Genomic DNA, 17,422 nt, shown 5'->3' on the forward strand with positions numbered 1-17,422 from the left:
AATGGAGCCAACAAATTATTGGGATTATATTAACACAGCGACCAATCCATTTCCATCCAATTAAAGTCGGACAATGGCAACACAGTTTATACTTTTACTCGATGGGAGATCCGATTTCCATTTCATCCAGCTGGGAAAATATGTATTTGCATAACTGCGATATGGCCTCGATGTAAAAGTTCAATAATTAGCTTCTTATTGGTTTGCAATTCGGGCTGGCAGCTGCAATCGATTCAGCTTCGATTCGATCCGATCCGATCCGATCCGATTCATTATGCAAGAAAACAAACACTTGAATAATTGAGAAGCCTCGTTGAAATACGAGTGGGGAGCAATTGCAGCTGCCATCGAGAAAAGTATTATATCAGTCTGCTCTCGGCCAAACAGGCAATGGGTTTATTATTGGGAATAAATTACATCGACCACGTGTAATTGATATCTCTGTGTCACGCAGATAATGTGGGAAATTATTTTCAATGCGTGCGTTAATCGCACGAGCGAAAAATTAGTGCGTCTGTAATGGCAAAATACTTAGGGATTAAGATATATTGTATATTTGCATGTTATGCTTGTTAATTTTTGTTTATTTTACCGGGGATGATGCATTTTAAATTGGAAAGATAAGCAGAGCATAAAACCAAAATATATGCAACTTTAGTAAAGCTTTTTTGAATAAATTAAGATTTAAATTGGATTTATCACATGACTTTTATATACATATTTTTAAAAAATATATCTACATACTAAGGCCACTTTCCATCCCTTGACTAATCCTTTTTTTCTTGTGGCTTCTTTTAATTTTCTTGCAGGAAGCAGAACATTTAACGGCACACAAAACAACTTCGACAAGAACGAACGAGGCAAATGCATTACATTATAATTTCATTAAGGACGAAAGCCTTTCTCCGCCAGCAGTGAAACAACGTTGCGTGCCGGGAAAGAAAAGGGCGACAAAGTCGACGAGCCGAGGAGGAGAAAGCGGAGAAAGTCAGAAAGCCGCAAGAGGCGACAATAGCCCCAAAGCCCATTGCCTACTTCTGGGCGCTGTCAAGCGAAAATCAAGAGCCTGGCATTTTTATGAAATTAATACAAAAGACGTGGCGGCAAGGAGCAAAAGTGGAAGTGGAAGTGGCAGTGGAAGTGGCAGCCATGACAAAAGCCCCAGCCAGCGGAGGACAATGATGGGCGGATGGGGTGGCCTACGATTGAGAAAGAGATTATAATGGCAGAAGAGCTGATTTTTTTATGGACCGCCACCGCTCGAGTAGACGTGACAGCGTCCGATCGGCTAATAATAATATTTACTTGCGCGTAATTTGACATGCCAACGTGACCCAGCTGTGGCTCAAACTATTTTACAAGAAAATCATAAGAAAATTTGCCGGAAACTCTGGAATCTCTGAAAAATTAATACCGTAAACATGCCTGGCTACCATTACATGGCACTCCTCCTGGTGTCCACTTTAAGCCTGGTCCAGGGCTGTCCGCCGGAGGTGTGTGTCTGCAAATGGAAGGGCGGCAAGCAGACCGTGGAGTGCGGCGGCCAGCAACTCTCCAACCTACCGGAGGGCATGGATCCGGGCACTCAGGTGCTTAACTTTAGCGGAAATGCCCTGCAAGTCCTGCAATCGGAGCGATTTCTCCGCATGGACCTTCTGAATCTGCAGAAGATCTACCTCTCCCGCAACCAGCTCATCCGCATCCACGAGAAGGCCTTCCGCGGCCTCACCAACCTCGTGGAGCTCGATCTCAGCGAGAATGCGTTGCAGAATGTCCCGAGTGAAACGTTCCAGGACTACAGCTCCCTGATGCGCCTCTCCTTGAGTGGAAACCCCATTCGCGAGCTGAAAACCTCCGCCTTCCGGCACCTCTCCTTTCTGACCACCCTGGAGCTGTCCAACTGCCAGGTGGAGAGGATCGAGAACGAGGCCTTCGTGGGCATGGATAACTTGGAGTGGCTGCGGCTGGATGGCAATCGGATTGGCTTCATCCAGGGCAACCACATCCTGCCCAAGTCCCTGCACGGAATCAGCCTGCACAGTAATCGCTGGAATTGCGACTGCCGGCTGCTTGACGTCCACTCCTGGCTGGTTAACTACAATGTCCCACTGGCGGAGGAGCCCAAGTGCATGGAGCCGGCCAGACTCAAGGGTCAGGTCATCAAGGGCCTGCAGCGGGACCAGCTGGCCTGTCTGCCGGAGGTGAGTCCCCAGTCCAGCTACACGGAGGTCAGCGAGGGCCGGAACATGTCGATCACCTGCCTGGTTAGGGCCATTCCTGAGCCCAAGGTCCTGTGGCTGTTCAACGGCCAGGTGATGAGCAACGACAGCCTGATGGATAACCTTCACATGTTCTACTACATCGACGAGAGCATTGGAGTCAGCGGCGCCGAGGAGAAGAGGAGCGAGATCTTCATCTACAATGTGGGTGCGGAGGACAACGGCACCTTCTCCTGTGTTGGCCAGAATATAGCGGGAACCACGTTCAGCAACTACACCCTGAGGGTGATCATCAAGGAGCCGCCAGTGGTGAACGAGGTGTCCTTTCCGCGGGACTACATGAACTACATAGTGGCCAGCAGTGCTGGCGGAGGCATCATCTTTGTGGTCCTCCTCTGTACCATTGTGGTGAAGTGCAAGCGCTCGGCAGAGCCAGCCAAGCAGCGTAAGAAATGCGACCAGGTCACGAGCATAGCCGGAGGAACGGACTCCTCAACGGGAAGCACCCAGGACACGGGCATAGGCATGATGAAGTGCGCCTCGATTTTAAACGATGGCGGGGACAGCATGAACGGCAATGCTGGCCTCCTCCTGGGCGACACCCTCACACCCACGAAGGCAGTAAACGGTGCTGCCGGTGGCGGGGGCATTATCCTTGGCAATCAGATGAAGCAGAACCTACTGCTATACGCCACTCCGAATCCCGGCCAGCAACAACAGCAGCAGCAACTCCAGTTGAATGTGAATCTTATGGGCTCCGGACCGGGCTCTCCACCCCTGATGCTAAGTAATGGCCATGGTCTGACCGCCGCCTACTGTTCGCCGCCCGCTTCGTTGAGGAACTACCAGGAGAAGAATCCGGACTTGGTGAACGATGCTGAGAGTGTGAAACACAAACTGAAAACTGCAGTGAGTCTGGACGGAGCGGCGGAGTACGAGACGCAGAGCAATTGCGGCCAGTACGAGGGCTGCTATCAACTGGCTCCGGCTCCACTGGGCTTGCCTGGCCATCCGGGACATCCAATGCATCCCGGACATCCTGGCCACCCGGGCCATCTCATGGGACGCTTCACCCAGGCCATGACCACATTGCCGCGTGGCATGCAACTGAAGCCGGCCCCGCATCAGGTGGATGTGCACCTGAATCCCGTCTGTTTCCTGGGCCAGGATGGAGCTTTTGCCTACGACTACAGCAGTGCCCATCTGGTGCAGCAGGCCTCGCAGCAGCAAATGCAGCAGTTGCCGCAGCAGCAGCAGGTGCAACCACCGGCAAACTTTTACCGAACGCTGCCCCACAATCGGCTACACAAGCAGCAACAATTCCAGGCGGCAGCAGCTGCCGGCGGCAATCCAACATTGCGGTACAGCCTGGAGGCGGAGTTCATTCAGAGGGGCCCGACGGTGAACTATGAAAAGTACCAGTTGCCCAACGTTCGCTTTACGGCGGAAGGATATCCGCAACAGGAGATGCAACTGCAACAGCAACTGCAGCAGCAGCAACAATTTCCATCGCCGCCCGAGGGCTACAAAAGCGATCTGGCGCCTTTCCATCAATGGCCCAGCTGCTTGCCAGGATACCGCTTCGCCCAATCACCCACCAGCCAGCCAGCACCCATGCCAGGTGGTGCCATTGAGGGAGCACCGGCACTGCCACCAGCAGCAGCACCACCCACAGTACCATCCCAGGCATCTGGAGCCACATCAACCATACCGGAGCTGGATGAAAGTGAAGCCACCTCGCCGCGATTGGAGGAGGCGGCTGCCGCAGCGCCAGCTGGTGGCGAAGAAGGCGAAACAAATACTGGCAAGCTGAAGCAACTCAACGGTCCCCTGGCCGACAGTCCCGACGAGGGATACGTGGGCGACGGCCAGGAGACGAGCGACATCTGACCCAAGGGGTTACAGCAGGCCAGGGATGCAGCTGCCTTAGACCCAGATTCAGTGGCTCTGTAAATAGCCAGTGCCGATCGCAGAAAAGCAAGAAAACCACTCATAGCCTCAGTTAAGTGTACCCTTTTTCGCACCATCCCCCCCACAATCCACCCGCCAGTTCCCGGCCACCCCACCTTCACAGTTTCTGTTTGTTGGTTTGTCCGCAAAAACAAGCAAACAAAGGCAGACCCAAGTTTAACCTAATAATTGGCAGGGAGAGAAAGAGAGAGGAGGAGAGTGGCTGAAAGAGAAGGCACGAAATGTGAGAAGACCCAAAAAAGTAGCCAAAAAAAAAGAAGAAACTTCCTCCAATCCGAAGGATATAACGAATTTCTTAGAACCCGACTGAGGATTTGAGATTATAAAGGGTCGAACTGAAATGGAACTTCTTTACTTGGAAATTTAATTTATTATTTTTTAAAATGTTGTTTATTTTATTACTTTAAAAATAAGTATCTATTAATTAATTCAATTTCTAGTCTCGTAACGGAGAAAGTATTTCCTTAGAAAGAGTATAAGAACTCTCTAACAATTTGTTATTTCCCAGTAACCAGTCTCGGCACTTTCTCCGAGTACTACTTTCTTTTTGAGGGTATGCGGTATAAACAATAGGCATAGGGACCTAACCTAATAAAGCCGAAAAACAAAGACGCCGCTAAACAAAAGCCTCTTGTCGTTGTTTGTTTCTGTTTGCTGCGTGCTTCGAGTGGCAAGCTGGCAGCATTTTATTTCCGCTGATGTAATTGAAAAACTTTTTCATTTAATATAAAGTTTTCAGCAGTCTTCCCCCAGCAGCACAATGAAAGCAGCAAGAAGGCCAGAAAAGAAAGCAGAAAGGCCAGAGGGAAAGCGAGAAAAGTGAGAGCCAAAGAAAAGCCGGGGCCTACGACTAGACACGTGTGAGTGTTGGGTTTCCGATTGAGCTGTTGGCTCTCAGCGGCGTTGTTAGTCTTCACAATCAAATGGGGAGGATGGGATGGGGCAGTCGCAGGCAGTCCTCTTAACCACTCGAGAGGGTTTCCGAGTCTTTCTGGCCTGCTCACTTCAGAGCCAAGTGGCATGTGTTTTCGCCCTGGCGACACCTGCTCACCGGAACACAAAGGACTCCCTGCTCCTCTGGCCGAAAATCGCGAGTGGCAGTAGTGTGCTCTAGTTTATGAAATTTTAATTTGGGCCACATCCGCTCCAGTGTTACATTTAAATAATTTATAGCATTAACTTTTCACACAACTTTCTCCGGGTCCTAAGCAAACATCCGACTTTCACCGCTTTCACCATTCACCTCTCTCACAGAAACTCCCAGAAAATCCCTTCAGTCGCAGCCCTTCATTCGCCCAGCCTTAAGTTTGTTGTATCAAATTGAACAGACATGAACACAAGTGTTTCCGGGTAATATTAAAGGTAGATATCGTAAATTAGAACGACTAGCTGGATAAGAACTAACTAACTATAGGATAACCTCCATCACCCCCACAACCGTTTGAGACTTGTATGTAAATGTAGTTATATAGTGAAATTGTTTAAGCGAGACCCAAGCTTTCAATTTTAACCTTAAATGTTCTGTTAAGTGTTCAAGACTTTACCACTGTAACATAAATTCGAATATTGAGATTTTGGATGGAAATTGTTGCAAAATGTTTGCAAAATATTTCCAGGAATGTAAGTAACCACAAAACCAACAATTAGCAATAGCAGAGCTGCAGAGGAAACCAGAGAGGGCAGAAGCAATCATTTAAGCACAATATGGAATATTGTAAATTGCATAAATAAATCATTAGACTTAAGGACAAACACTAACACACCCCCCAAGTAAAAAATACCTTAAATATAAAATACACAAACACACGCAGACACAAAAACACATACTCAGACTGTGTGCATAGGAAATGATTAAGTTTTATTTTCACCAAGTGAGTTAGTTGGCAACAATGCACCTAAAGGAATATACAACCGAAACTAAATTAACGATGCGAGTAAAAACATAAACATTTTAGCCTATCAAAACTGTTTAAATCTGAACACGAAACCACAGGAGAACACTTGAAATGGATCTTAAACAAAAGAATTCGCTGGCCGGCCTGGGCCGAAAAGGAGTAGGAAGGAAATAATTTTAAATATTAAACAAAATACACGATAAAGGTTTAGGTAAACGGCCTAGCATTAAGTTAATTGTTAGGCAAAGCAGAACATGTATGCATAAAGCAAATATTAAGGGCCATAAACGGTCGCGAAACATTTAACAAGATAACATTGAAACCAACAATGGCAAGGAACACAATCTAGACATAAATTAATTTTCTAAGTTAAATTAAAATTAAAACGCATTACGATAATAACAAAAGCAAAGTGTAAAAAGGATAAGAGAGAAATTAAACCGAATAAAACGCATTAAACTGAAGAATTTAATAAAAACTACATTATGCCGGTTCTTTTCATTTTTATTCCAGTTCTATTTCCAGCAAACAAAGGGGGACATAAACAATTCTAGCGATTGAATATTAAACAGACGCAGATAGAGCATTATCCTTTCCATTTTTTATTCTGCATCGCCATCAGCAGGATAAAGCCGGGATAAGGACGACTGGCATGGGAAATGCAAATGCGTTGCTAAGTAGGCAGCGGAAAAAATTCTAACTGAAGTTGATGGAATGTGCTGGAATATTAAAAGAAAATTAAATGGAGGGAAGTATAGTAAAAGGGTATTAAACAAATAATAAAAAGGAGCGTCGGTAAATAACGCTTAAGTTGATTAAGAGAATGGGAGTGAGATATGTTAATTAAAATGTTCAATGCAGAAGCGGGAAAAATACTAAAGAATTTATGTGCTAACCAAAAACCTAAACCATAAATTAAAAATTCTCTACCTAGTTGCTGGAGTATAATTATTCCAACCTAAGGACAAGATCTCAACCAGTGTCAGAGACTTACAGCATATGTAATGACGGCTTTTGCATCATGTTGCAGCTCAAGGTTGTTTCGCTTGCCTCAAGACGCGCACATCACGCATACGCAGTGTAAGCCCAAAGTGGAGAAAGCATCAAATCGCTGGCAAGGTCGCACAGCTCCGCACAGAGAAGGAGGCGAAATCCGGTGTCGGAGACCCGGACCCGGACTCGGTCCCAGGCACTGACGCATTATACGTTTCAGTGCGCAATAATGTCATTAAAAGACGGAGCAAACGGAGAAAGTGCTGCTAGCTGTCAGCAAAGGAAAAGCACATCTGGGTCAGTTAATGCAGCCAGTTGTTACCTCGACCTGACATTTATGAGCAGCAAAGGCTGCACAAGCATCATCAGGCGGCAGGAAGAGTATCAGAAGCAGTAGCAATTAAGAAACGAATTTAAAAGAGCTTCTCTCCAGCATCCGCACCAGCAGCAGCAGTAGCAACATCAACGAAAGCACCACATGAGTGTCGAAATTTATTGGAAATGCCTTAAGCCCACGCAGCCAAAAAGACGTCTAAAGCCAGCAAAAATATGGCCATCTCGGTGGGGGTAGAGAGATAGCTTGAATTCCGGGTGTGGAGCTTCCCTTTCAAGCAGCCACGTCGCTGACAGCCTGAGGAGTGGGAGGATGGCGGCTAAAACCAGAAACCAAGCCGGAATTGCGGCCAGAGAAGCAGCAACGCCATCAAAATCAAAGACAAGCACCCGACTACAGCCAAAAACCAAAGTCAGAGGCGCGCATAATTAATGTAGGCATAAAAACAAGTGACTTGTAAATATTGCCAAGGAAATGCACAAGTTGTGTGGATGAGGCATGCCACACACCGACACACAAAAACACATGCAGGGCTATCTCCCTAATGTCGAGTATCTTTGGGATACGCGTCGGGTGTGGCTTTGTGTTTGCTGTGGCTACTTACAAAGTGGCAAGTGCGAGCAAAGGACTACGAGCCTGAGGTTGCCAGGCACCGTGGCTTCAATTTTCCATCAAAAACACAATCTGGTAAGCTGGATTTTTACTTTCAGATATCTGATTACTGCTTGAATTAAGGTGAGATACTTTTAATTAATTTTAGGAGTATATTGTTAAAAGAAATATATAAATAAGGGGGTAGCTGTGGTTTGTGTTAATTTTGAGGGCTACAATTTCTAGACAATTTTTCAATTAAATTTCTAAAAACACTTCCTAGAAGTATTTGTAAAGTATTTTAGCCTTAGTTACCACTGTGCTTTGGCCAAGTTTAACTTTGGTAGAATGGCGCCCGAGTGGCCAAGTCGCAGAGCCACTTAAAAGCGCACACAACTCCCTGGAATGTGTGTGTGTTCTGGTTGTTTATGTGAGAGCGATAGCTAGTGTGGGTCTCCCTCCGAAGCGCCTCATCCTCATCCTCCACCGCCAAGGACTCGGACTGCGTTTATATGGTCTAGTGATTGTGACATTGTAGCTACAATTACAAGCGGAAGTGACGCACATCAACGCACAAATATGGTGGCGTCTATCTCCGCTTTATGTATGGCTAATGCGCCACTAAAGCTGCGCACAAATTGGGCTTATCGTATGGTTATTCCGATTCTATTTTATGCCCCAAGAACTATATGTAAGATATACCCTCACCACCCCTAGCCATCCCGTAAAACATTGTGTGAAAAATGTGGAGTCAAAGTTTGTGGCATTAATGCGGAACATCCGCATGTGTGTGCCAACGAATGCGGATGTTGGGCATCCAACACACATACTGGTAAGTCGTCCTCTGACTAGTTTGTCTTATAAAGTTATTAACCAAAATTAATGTTTGTTATAAAATTTGCTCTGTGGTTCGGAAGTGCTTGTGCATAAAATAAACGATTCAAGGCAACTCGATCTGTATTCATTATTACACATACATATTAAGTACTTAAATATATTTTGTGTTGTTTACAGCCCCGAGAAAGGAAATCAGAGTCATGCATAAGTAAACTATCGCAGTGAGTCCAGGACTCAGGTGATTCATGGAGAGTTTTGTTGGTCATTAGGCTGAAAGTGATTTACCGCTTAGTGGTCTTAATAGGCCGATTAAAAATTGACGACTGCAATGCATAAATTTAAGATATTCGAGTTGAAAGTTTTGGCTAGAAGTTTTCCAGGATTTTGGGACACGTTTCCTGGAGCCACAAAAGTTTGCCAATTTCAAATCCCAGGCATCAGAAGTGCCATTGCCAACTTGGCTCATATATATGCCGGTCTGGTTACGGTTTGGGTCATAAAGAAAACAAATCCTGATTCCTGTATCCTGTATCCTGGTCTTTTGTCACATGTTCTTCGTAGACTCGAAATTAAATATTCACATTTACGCATGCATGCACATTAATTTGCATAACTAATAATGTCGTGCCAACGAAAAATGTTTACAAAAAACTTTGAGTGTCCCGAAAACGAGAGTGGACTCTCGAAATATGTCAAACTGCGAAACTCGAATGACAAACAATGGACAGGGACCGAAACGTGCCTGGACAAAAATCGAGCAGCTGCGGAGATGTCTTCAAATTAATTCAAACTCATAAAATATTGACTGTAAACAGACTTGGTCTTGCCATCGGGTTGGGGGAGAGGTAGGTGCCTGGCTGTCCGAACCGACATCCCTGACATCTATCTTGGAAAAATCTACACGTATTTGGAGACCGGCTCCTTTCTGGAATTTGTCTAGTTGTCAATTTTTAATGTGGCTGCTTGACAAATCAATTTTGCCAGGCTGCAACAAATGAAACGAACAAAAGATTACTTGGAAAACTTTCTATTCTGCCAGATACCGAACACAAAGGGAAATGTCAACGTCTTTAGGATAATTTGATTCGGAACTTCTACCAACGGTCCTTTCCCTCTTAACTCGAGGCTCTAACACTATTTTGTCAAACTGATGGAATTTTCAATTTGTTTTGCCAGGCAATGTTAATTGACTGGCTATTAAAATAATTCAACCAGCTGTTGCTACATTTCATAGATACCTTTCAGGACTAATACCTGTCTTATTTGAATCGAATATTTGTTTAGTAGTGCAATAATTGTACTAAATTAGCGAATTGGAGTAGAAAATTGACCACTCTTCACAGTAACATTTTAAAGTTACCTCCTGCAATCCATCCAGCTTATCTTTGGCCAGCTAACGACCCAAAATTTTCTTACTACATACACAAATCCTGGCCAAACAACTCGAACCCTTTCCCAGGAAGCTTTTGAACATTTTCCAAACACAAATCACCATATAACCAAACAGGTTTCGGGTCAAAATCATCGCAAATACACATACAAACACTTGCACGATTTCTCCATGCGTATTAAATGTAATTAACTTGGCCAGAACCTTCCACACTGAGATCTGAGATGGCCTGTGGGCCCTGCCTAAGCCTTTGTTTGTTTATTTCTAGCCTTTGTTGTATAATTTAAATGGATTTTGTGGTTATTTTAAAGATAACTATTGCAGCTCAACGATTATTTTCTTCACACAGGATCCGAGTTTAGCACGCCAGTAGGTTTCTGTTCTATGTGTTTTTTTGGGTCTTGGAAAGGCTTTGTAATTTATACGACTTCCGGCTGACCCAGTTTGTAAGGGAAAGCTCTAAAACGATTTACGTTTTGTGAATTTTGGCTTTAAGCCGGAAGTTAAAGTTTTGATTAAAACAATTAAATTACAATCTTATACATCCCTTCAAGAAAAGATGAATGGAAGGGCAATAAGGAATGAATGGAGAGCCAATCGATGGATATATCTCGACCAATTTTCATCTTATTCTTGATGTATGCATCAACATTTTCTTAGATTTTTTCTCAAATTTCCTGGGCTATCCCCTTCAAAATGTGGCAACTGTATGTGGAGCACAATATGGCCCACAGCGAAGGCTTTATCTCGGATAATTTTCATCAGATTCATGAACCTTAATTGATTTGTGGGTAGATTCTCCATCATTTTGCATCAAAATCTAAGAACATGATATGGGGGACATAAGGGGGATCCTCTTAGTTAGTTAGATCCTGAAAGTTACGAAAAATGTTGGGAAGGACTGGGGGCCGCCCAGCCGTATTTTGGCCAGTACTTATCCTATTCTTGAGCGGAATAGCTTAAACGGTTTTTAGATAAATAATGTATCTGATACTTGGGATATTATATTAGTTTACCCACAAATGCAAGGGTATATATACTTCGGTTTCGTCTAAAGTTAGTTTTCTTTTCTTATTTCTAATTTTTTACAATACTACCACCTTTTGGTGCACATTGACAATTCAAAAAAGCTGAACACTTTGCTGCTGTTGCTGCGAAAAATCAATTTATATGTTAATTTGTAAGCAAAATCCCCTAACGCCGAGAGAAAGTGGGTAAAAGCTTTTGACTCGCCGCCTCGTCCCAGATATTCATCCAAAAATATTCACTCACGCAACATTCCGGAAAAAGCAAAAATTCAACAATGTGTAGTAGGTGCCAAAACTGACATTTGCCGAGCCAATATCTGTGTGTGTGTGGGTGTGGCAGGACACGAGGGTACAAGGATTTTTGGGTGGACAGGGAGAGGACACAACTTTTAGTGGGTGGAAAGCCTGACAGCCTTGAAAGGCATCACTTTGACCCAGAATGCACTCACTCTTTACTTTTGGCAGGGAATTTAGTTTGAAAACACAAAAAAGAATACATTTTTAAAATATTCCTTTCCCAGAAAAAGTGCATTTCAAATTTGACCATCAAATCTTAACCAACTTTCACTTTTCGATCCTTTGCCGTATTCCATACTTTGCCTAAAAAATGCGACAACTATAAAATATGGTTCTAAATAAACTGAAAAAAGAAAATAACTTGAAATAAGTTAGGCGGAAAGGCGGACATTGAAAATATGGTTAAATTTAAAGGATTTTATAAAAAGCATTACCCGTTATCCTTCAAGGGAGCGCAAAAAAGGTTGCTCATAAATCTCGGCCCGGGAAAATACCTAAAAAATGTTGTATTGTCTTCTAGCTTTTGGCTTTTGAATTGGTCGGCAAGCGTTTAAGCCATGTCGAGTTATCCTGAGTACGGGTAAACAACTCTTACCTCCACCCGCATCGTGGTTCACATCCATATCCGTATACGTATCCTCTTCCGTACCCATTCATTGGCCATTGCCAACTGAGCGAGCTAACCCATCGCATTCGCACAAAGTTCAAGATTTAGATGCGTTAAGCGTTATTTATGGCCGCAAATAAATAAGGCTTAAACCATACGCAATGCCTCATTGTGGCGTTGAAAGTTTTCGACGTTCATTCCAATTTGGGTGTGTGCCTGTGTGCGTGGGTGTATCCTTATATGCCCATTTCAACCGAAAGGATATGCCCTACAGCCGCACGACCTCTGTCTAATTAGGAAGTGCTCACCAACGACATCACTGCCAGAATAATAAATTCCCTATTTTATGAAAAATATTGTTTGCCCAGTATAAAGTTAATTTAAATAGGTGTCGTTTGGCGATTCAATTAATTTTTTTTTTCAATTTGTGCATTAATTTTAAAGTTAACTAACCAGGTGGTCAGTTAAACTTACGACCTCCTAGGAAGTGCAAATGAAAATTGTGAATGGACTGGACTCCTTGACGAGCATTGTTGATGACCACACGAAATCCCTGCTCAAGTTTCAAGCCCTCGTCTATTTTCGATGCAACCAACATCAAATGACCCAAAAGTTCCGCCTCACTGTCATCGGCATAGGAAAGTTTGCGAGTCGACTTATTGGGTATTACAATAAAATGAGTGGGCCTGAGGTGATATGTCATGGAAAGCAACGCACTGGGTTTTCAAAAAAAATTCCTAAAATCTAAAATGCTTGCTTTTGTTTTGAAAAGTTTTACCAAAAATCGTTTTTTTTTCCATCGAAATTTTGTTGGTTGTAAAAATAGTTACATTCAATTATGTATGACACCTTTTACTAGGCCTTCATAAATGAATTTCATATTTGCGCACTTTAATTATTAACCATTTTTAATTAACGGAAAACAAAACCTTCAAAAAACCTATTGACAAATCAGCTCAATAGCAGTGTAAATATTAATATTAATTGCTATGCTCCTCATACGAAATTGCCATTGTCTGTCTGGGCATTAAATTGCAGAGGAATGAAATAAAAAATGCCAGACAAATCTTGTTAACAGTAGCATTATGAAAACACAAACAAACCGCACTGTTGTTTGAACTAATTAATTTTGAAAATTTAAATGGGCGCCATGCTAATGACATAAACTCCATCGAAGGCAAACAAAAAAGCAAATAATCGTCTGGCAGCAGCCAAAAACCAAAAAAAACACACAAACTAAAAAAAAATATACAATCACAATTGCCTAGACACGACTGAGCAGTCAATAAAAACGATACAAAATTGTTAATTAAATTTTCGCAAAATGAACTGCGCAAATCGATGAGCGCCAAATCAAATCATCTGTCTCTGGATGTAACCATGGTAAATAGAATACCAAATTCCAAAATTCCGAATTTTCAAATACACGGATACCCAAAATCTGGGCAAGCCGCAGAGGGCAATCTGTTAAATTTACCTTGTGCCAGGCATTCGATAAAATGTCGTGTTTTTGTTCAGCGTTATATATGCTTTCCGCCCACGCAAGTGCCCGACATCGTGCAGTTTGACGAAATTACCATAAATAAATTTTAGATGCCCCGACCACCCCGCCTCTCCAGGACCACTCGGAGTGCGGACAGGGCAATTTCTGATGTACCCATCGCATTGGCAAATTTGTCAAAAATGCGTGTATGTGGCAAATATTATTGAGTTTTGGGGAAAGTCGCATGCGGATGGTCCACACATTTTGCAACAATTCACGACTGCGCGGAAATTGCAATTAGAGTCAGAGCTGCGCATAAATAACTCGAAAGATGTGGTATTGAACAGAGTGGGGCCACGACTGCATGATACTGATTGGAAACTTCAAAATGAGGTACGCCCATCAGGCACTGGATATAATATTGGAAAGGGTCCCTTTAACCTAAAAAATAGGCACCTCTTTGTAGAGCCATTCTTCAAGTCATTTTTTTCGTACTAATTTTATTTATTAACTTTTCACATCTTCGCTTAAAACCAGTTCCATACCATCCATTCGACATGGCCAATTCCGGTAGAGTGCATGGCAACGGACAGTTGGCCTGCACATCAGCTAGGAACATAAATTATACAAACAAACTCAACGCAAAAGGCAAAAAAAAATTTGTTACGGGGCATGGAATCGAAATAGGGTTTTCCACGGATATTGGTAAAGGCATTCGGCCAAAGGCAAAGCTCCATGGAAATGGGTTTGAGAACAGAATCCGTATCAGAAGTGGGGAGTGTGCCATCAGCAGCGTAAAATGAAAATCCAAGCGGCCCTTGTCAGCATGATTAATGATGACGTTTATAAAGGCAACAACACTGGCCATCGGGCTTCCTTTTTTCCGTTTCACATTTTCCTGCTGCTTGAGGCGATTGCCAAGTGTCCGTGCTAATCCACATCATGACTGCGAATAATAGAACTTAATCTATTTTCAATATGGCAGCGCCAGCGCAACACAAATTAAGAACTCATCAATTTTTAATGCCAGCTCCGTGGGAGATGGGCAGAAAGTTTCGCCCTGACCGGGCTCCACTTGAAAAATACACCCCAGGGAATTGCTCGGAAGTCTCCGGACAACTTTGTTGTTTGAGCGAAGAATGAATGGTGGGATGTTGAGGGAAACGTTGCTTGTCTTGACCAACAAGAGGGCTTAAGGTTATATTTTAACAAACAACATAAAAGTTTCACACTTTCCCCAGCCTTGCTTCCTTGTCCTTGCGGGTGTTGATATTGTTAGCCTTTAAAAACTCAAATTAAATTTGCTAAAATGTATGCAAAGTCTTTGCAACATAAGGTACAAATAAAGCTGGATTGCCCAAGGATTGAATTAAAAATTCATGGAAATATAGGGAAAATGAACTCCAAAATCTTCAAGCTTAATGTGCGCAAGTTACCAAATCAGAGCCCAAAATAGAAGTCGTTGAATCGCAGTTCCTTCGCTGATGGAAGCTCTAATTAGCATTCGTCCACTTAACACTTCAAACAAATCCCATCCGGAGCCCGCTGCCGGCAAAGCGATTTTAAAGTCGCGAACTGCAAACAGTTGTCGTCACAATTTGTTCAGCTGTAATTGAAGACCATGGTAACAGGATGCAGGATACAGGACACATGAAACAGGAAACACCGCCAGGCAGAGGGCCTCCCATCGAAAATTCAGCGAGCTGCTGATCAACCGCCGACAGCAAACACACGCAAAGGCAGCAACGTCCCCATTCCCATTCCGGGTCCCAATGGCCCAAAATGACAGTAACACTGGCAGATGCTAGCTGCAGGACCCAGCTGCAGATACAGATACAGAAAGAGGCAGAGTTACAGATACAGATACCTACATACTGCTAAACTAATTAACTAAGCGCAGCTGCGGCGACGTCACCTTCAGAGCCGCTGTCGTCGACCGCATTCATGTCTGTTGCCTCGGGTCAGGATTTTTTTCCACCCCACTGCAGCACAAGTGCGTGCTGCAGCCCACATCGAGGTGAGATCAAGGAGTACTTACATAGTAAACAGAAAATAAAACTCCAAACATTCCAAGAGTTAATCCGCCTCTCGCTGGAACTTCGGTTAGTGTTTTTGTGAGGCGGACATTAGGCTTGGGCTTGGGGTTTGAGTTGGGGTTCGGGTTCGGATTCGAGTCAGTATCCGGGTCCGGGCCTGTTGTGGCCTTAGGTTTGGGGTGACGGCAATTTCCAGTTGCCAACTCTGCACTCACTTGTTTGGCAATTAATTTGCCGGCGTCTGTTATTTCTTTTCCCGGGCATGAGTGTTTGCAATCTAAACACGGTTATTCGCTAATTAGCAAAAAACAAGCACACAGATACAATTCCCGCCCAGATGGAGTGCGGGAAACGCTACATTTCCCTGTGGTTCCCTGTGTTTGTTTTCGGAGGTGCTTGGCCTCGTTGCCATTTATTGGCGCCTGCCTCCCCGGCTCCGGCTCCTGGCCCCGAGCCTCATTTTTTCGCACTTTCGCATAAAATTAGGTCGCCTTGTAATTAGCTGCTGTTGCTTTAATTTTAGTACTTCACTTTTTTTTTCTATTTTTTTTATGTTTATTTTAAATGACATCGCAAAATGAGCTGCCATTTGAGTTAAAGCTTCAAGTGTGGCATCTAAATAAATTCTGTTTGCAAAACACATCCTAATTAGCATAAAAAGTATCCTTCACTTCATAATTTCCATATTTTAAGTAAATAAAACAGTTTAAATTTTGTTATAAACTTCGAAGTCCAAAGGGTTTTGATTTTATCACGTATACGCAGTGTGGGGCAAGAAGTTATAAAAAAATATTTGAAATACCGAGAAAAATGCTAAGAGAACAGTTTGCTGAATATTCCTGGAGTAGCTTCCACATCTGGTTCGCTTCTAGTTGTTTATTAAAATACCTGAAATAATTTCTATTCGAAAATTTGCTTAGACTTTTTGTTGTTGTCGTTTTTAGTTTTCTGCTGAGGTGAGTGGCTCGAGTTTAGTTTGGAGTTTCGTTTCGCACACATGGATAATAAATATTTGCTTTGGTATTTTGATATGAACTTTAGTGCTGCCGGGGATTTGAGGGTTTTGCAAAGTCAGCAGCAGCAGCAGTTCACACAAAAGGCGAGCTGGGGATGCCTAGAGATCTCAAAACAAAGCGCATAGTTCATAAGTCAAACATCAGGCCAAGGAATGGTGTTCTTCACCCCACCAAGGAAAAGAACATGGCGTGTTCGTCATAGACACTCTCGTATACATTTTGGCATTTATAATTTATGCACTCACAATTTATGCTGCCATTTTGAGCAACATACTCATATCAAACTCGTTGCTCCCTTTTCAATTTGTTCAAATTGACTTTATCGCACATGGTCATAAATCGGGGAAAAAGATAGAAAAACGAACTCGAAAATCAATTTAATTATATGCTGCCTGCCGAGGCAGGACCTTAAACTTAATGTATTCTTTATGGCTGGTAAATCTATCGAACTGCACTTTGAATATCTCGTGCGGGCGGGTGGGCGAAAACTTTTCATCCGCTGAGAGTCAATATCATGAATAACGATGTAATAAAATACGTGAGTTGAAAGCCAAAAATTCCTACACCACACACGATGATGAACTGCTGGGCTATGTATGTTTCTGTCTGAGGGATAAGCCTGAGCCAGCACATAATTCTTGAGTATTTTCTGGAAACTAGCTGGGATCGCATCTCTTAGTCATAAACAGGCTGCCAGGGTCCGAATTATTTTCCTGCGTTCATTT

At 43.3% G+C, this 17,422-nt stretch overlaps 1 protein-coding gene and 1 long non-coding RNA gene across 2 annotated transcripts in view; one reads left to right on the plus strand and one right to left on the minus strand.

Moving 5' to 3' along the window:
* The window catches only part of LOC26514736, a 45,072-nt gene extending 38,499 nt beyond the window's left edge, over nucleotides 1–6,573 (plus strand). Inside the window, exon 4 of the mRNA XM_032451467.2 lies at nucleotides 810–6,573. Within this exon, the coding sequence (XP_032307358.1) occupies nucleotides 1,422–4,109 (2,688 nt within the window). The 5' untranslated portion in view covers nucleotides 810–1,421 and the 3' untranslated portion in view covers nucleotides 4,110–6,573. The remainder of the gene's footprint in view (nucleotides 1–809) is intronic.
* Nucleotides 6,574–8,942: 2,369 nt separating this feature from the next.
* LOC123257397 lies at nucleotides 8,943–9,870 on the minus strand. Its single transcript, XR_006507434.1, has 2 exons — nucleotides 9,658–9,870; nucleotides 8,943–9,601 (listed from the first exon to the last, which is right to left on the minus strand). It is a non-coding gene; the product is annotated as an uncharacterized LOC123257397 (long non-coding RNA).
* Between the last annotated feature and the right edge of the window lie 7,552 nt (nucleotides 9,871–17,422).

The sequence above is a fragment of the Drosophila ananassae genome, chromosome 3R, assembly GCF_017639315.1.
Source record: "Drosophila ananassae strain 14024-0371.13 chromosome 3R, ASM1763931v2, whole genome shotgun sequence".
Lineage (NCBI taxonomy): Eukaryota > Metazoa > Arthropoda > Insecta > Diptera > Drosophilidae > Drosophila > Drosophila ananassae.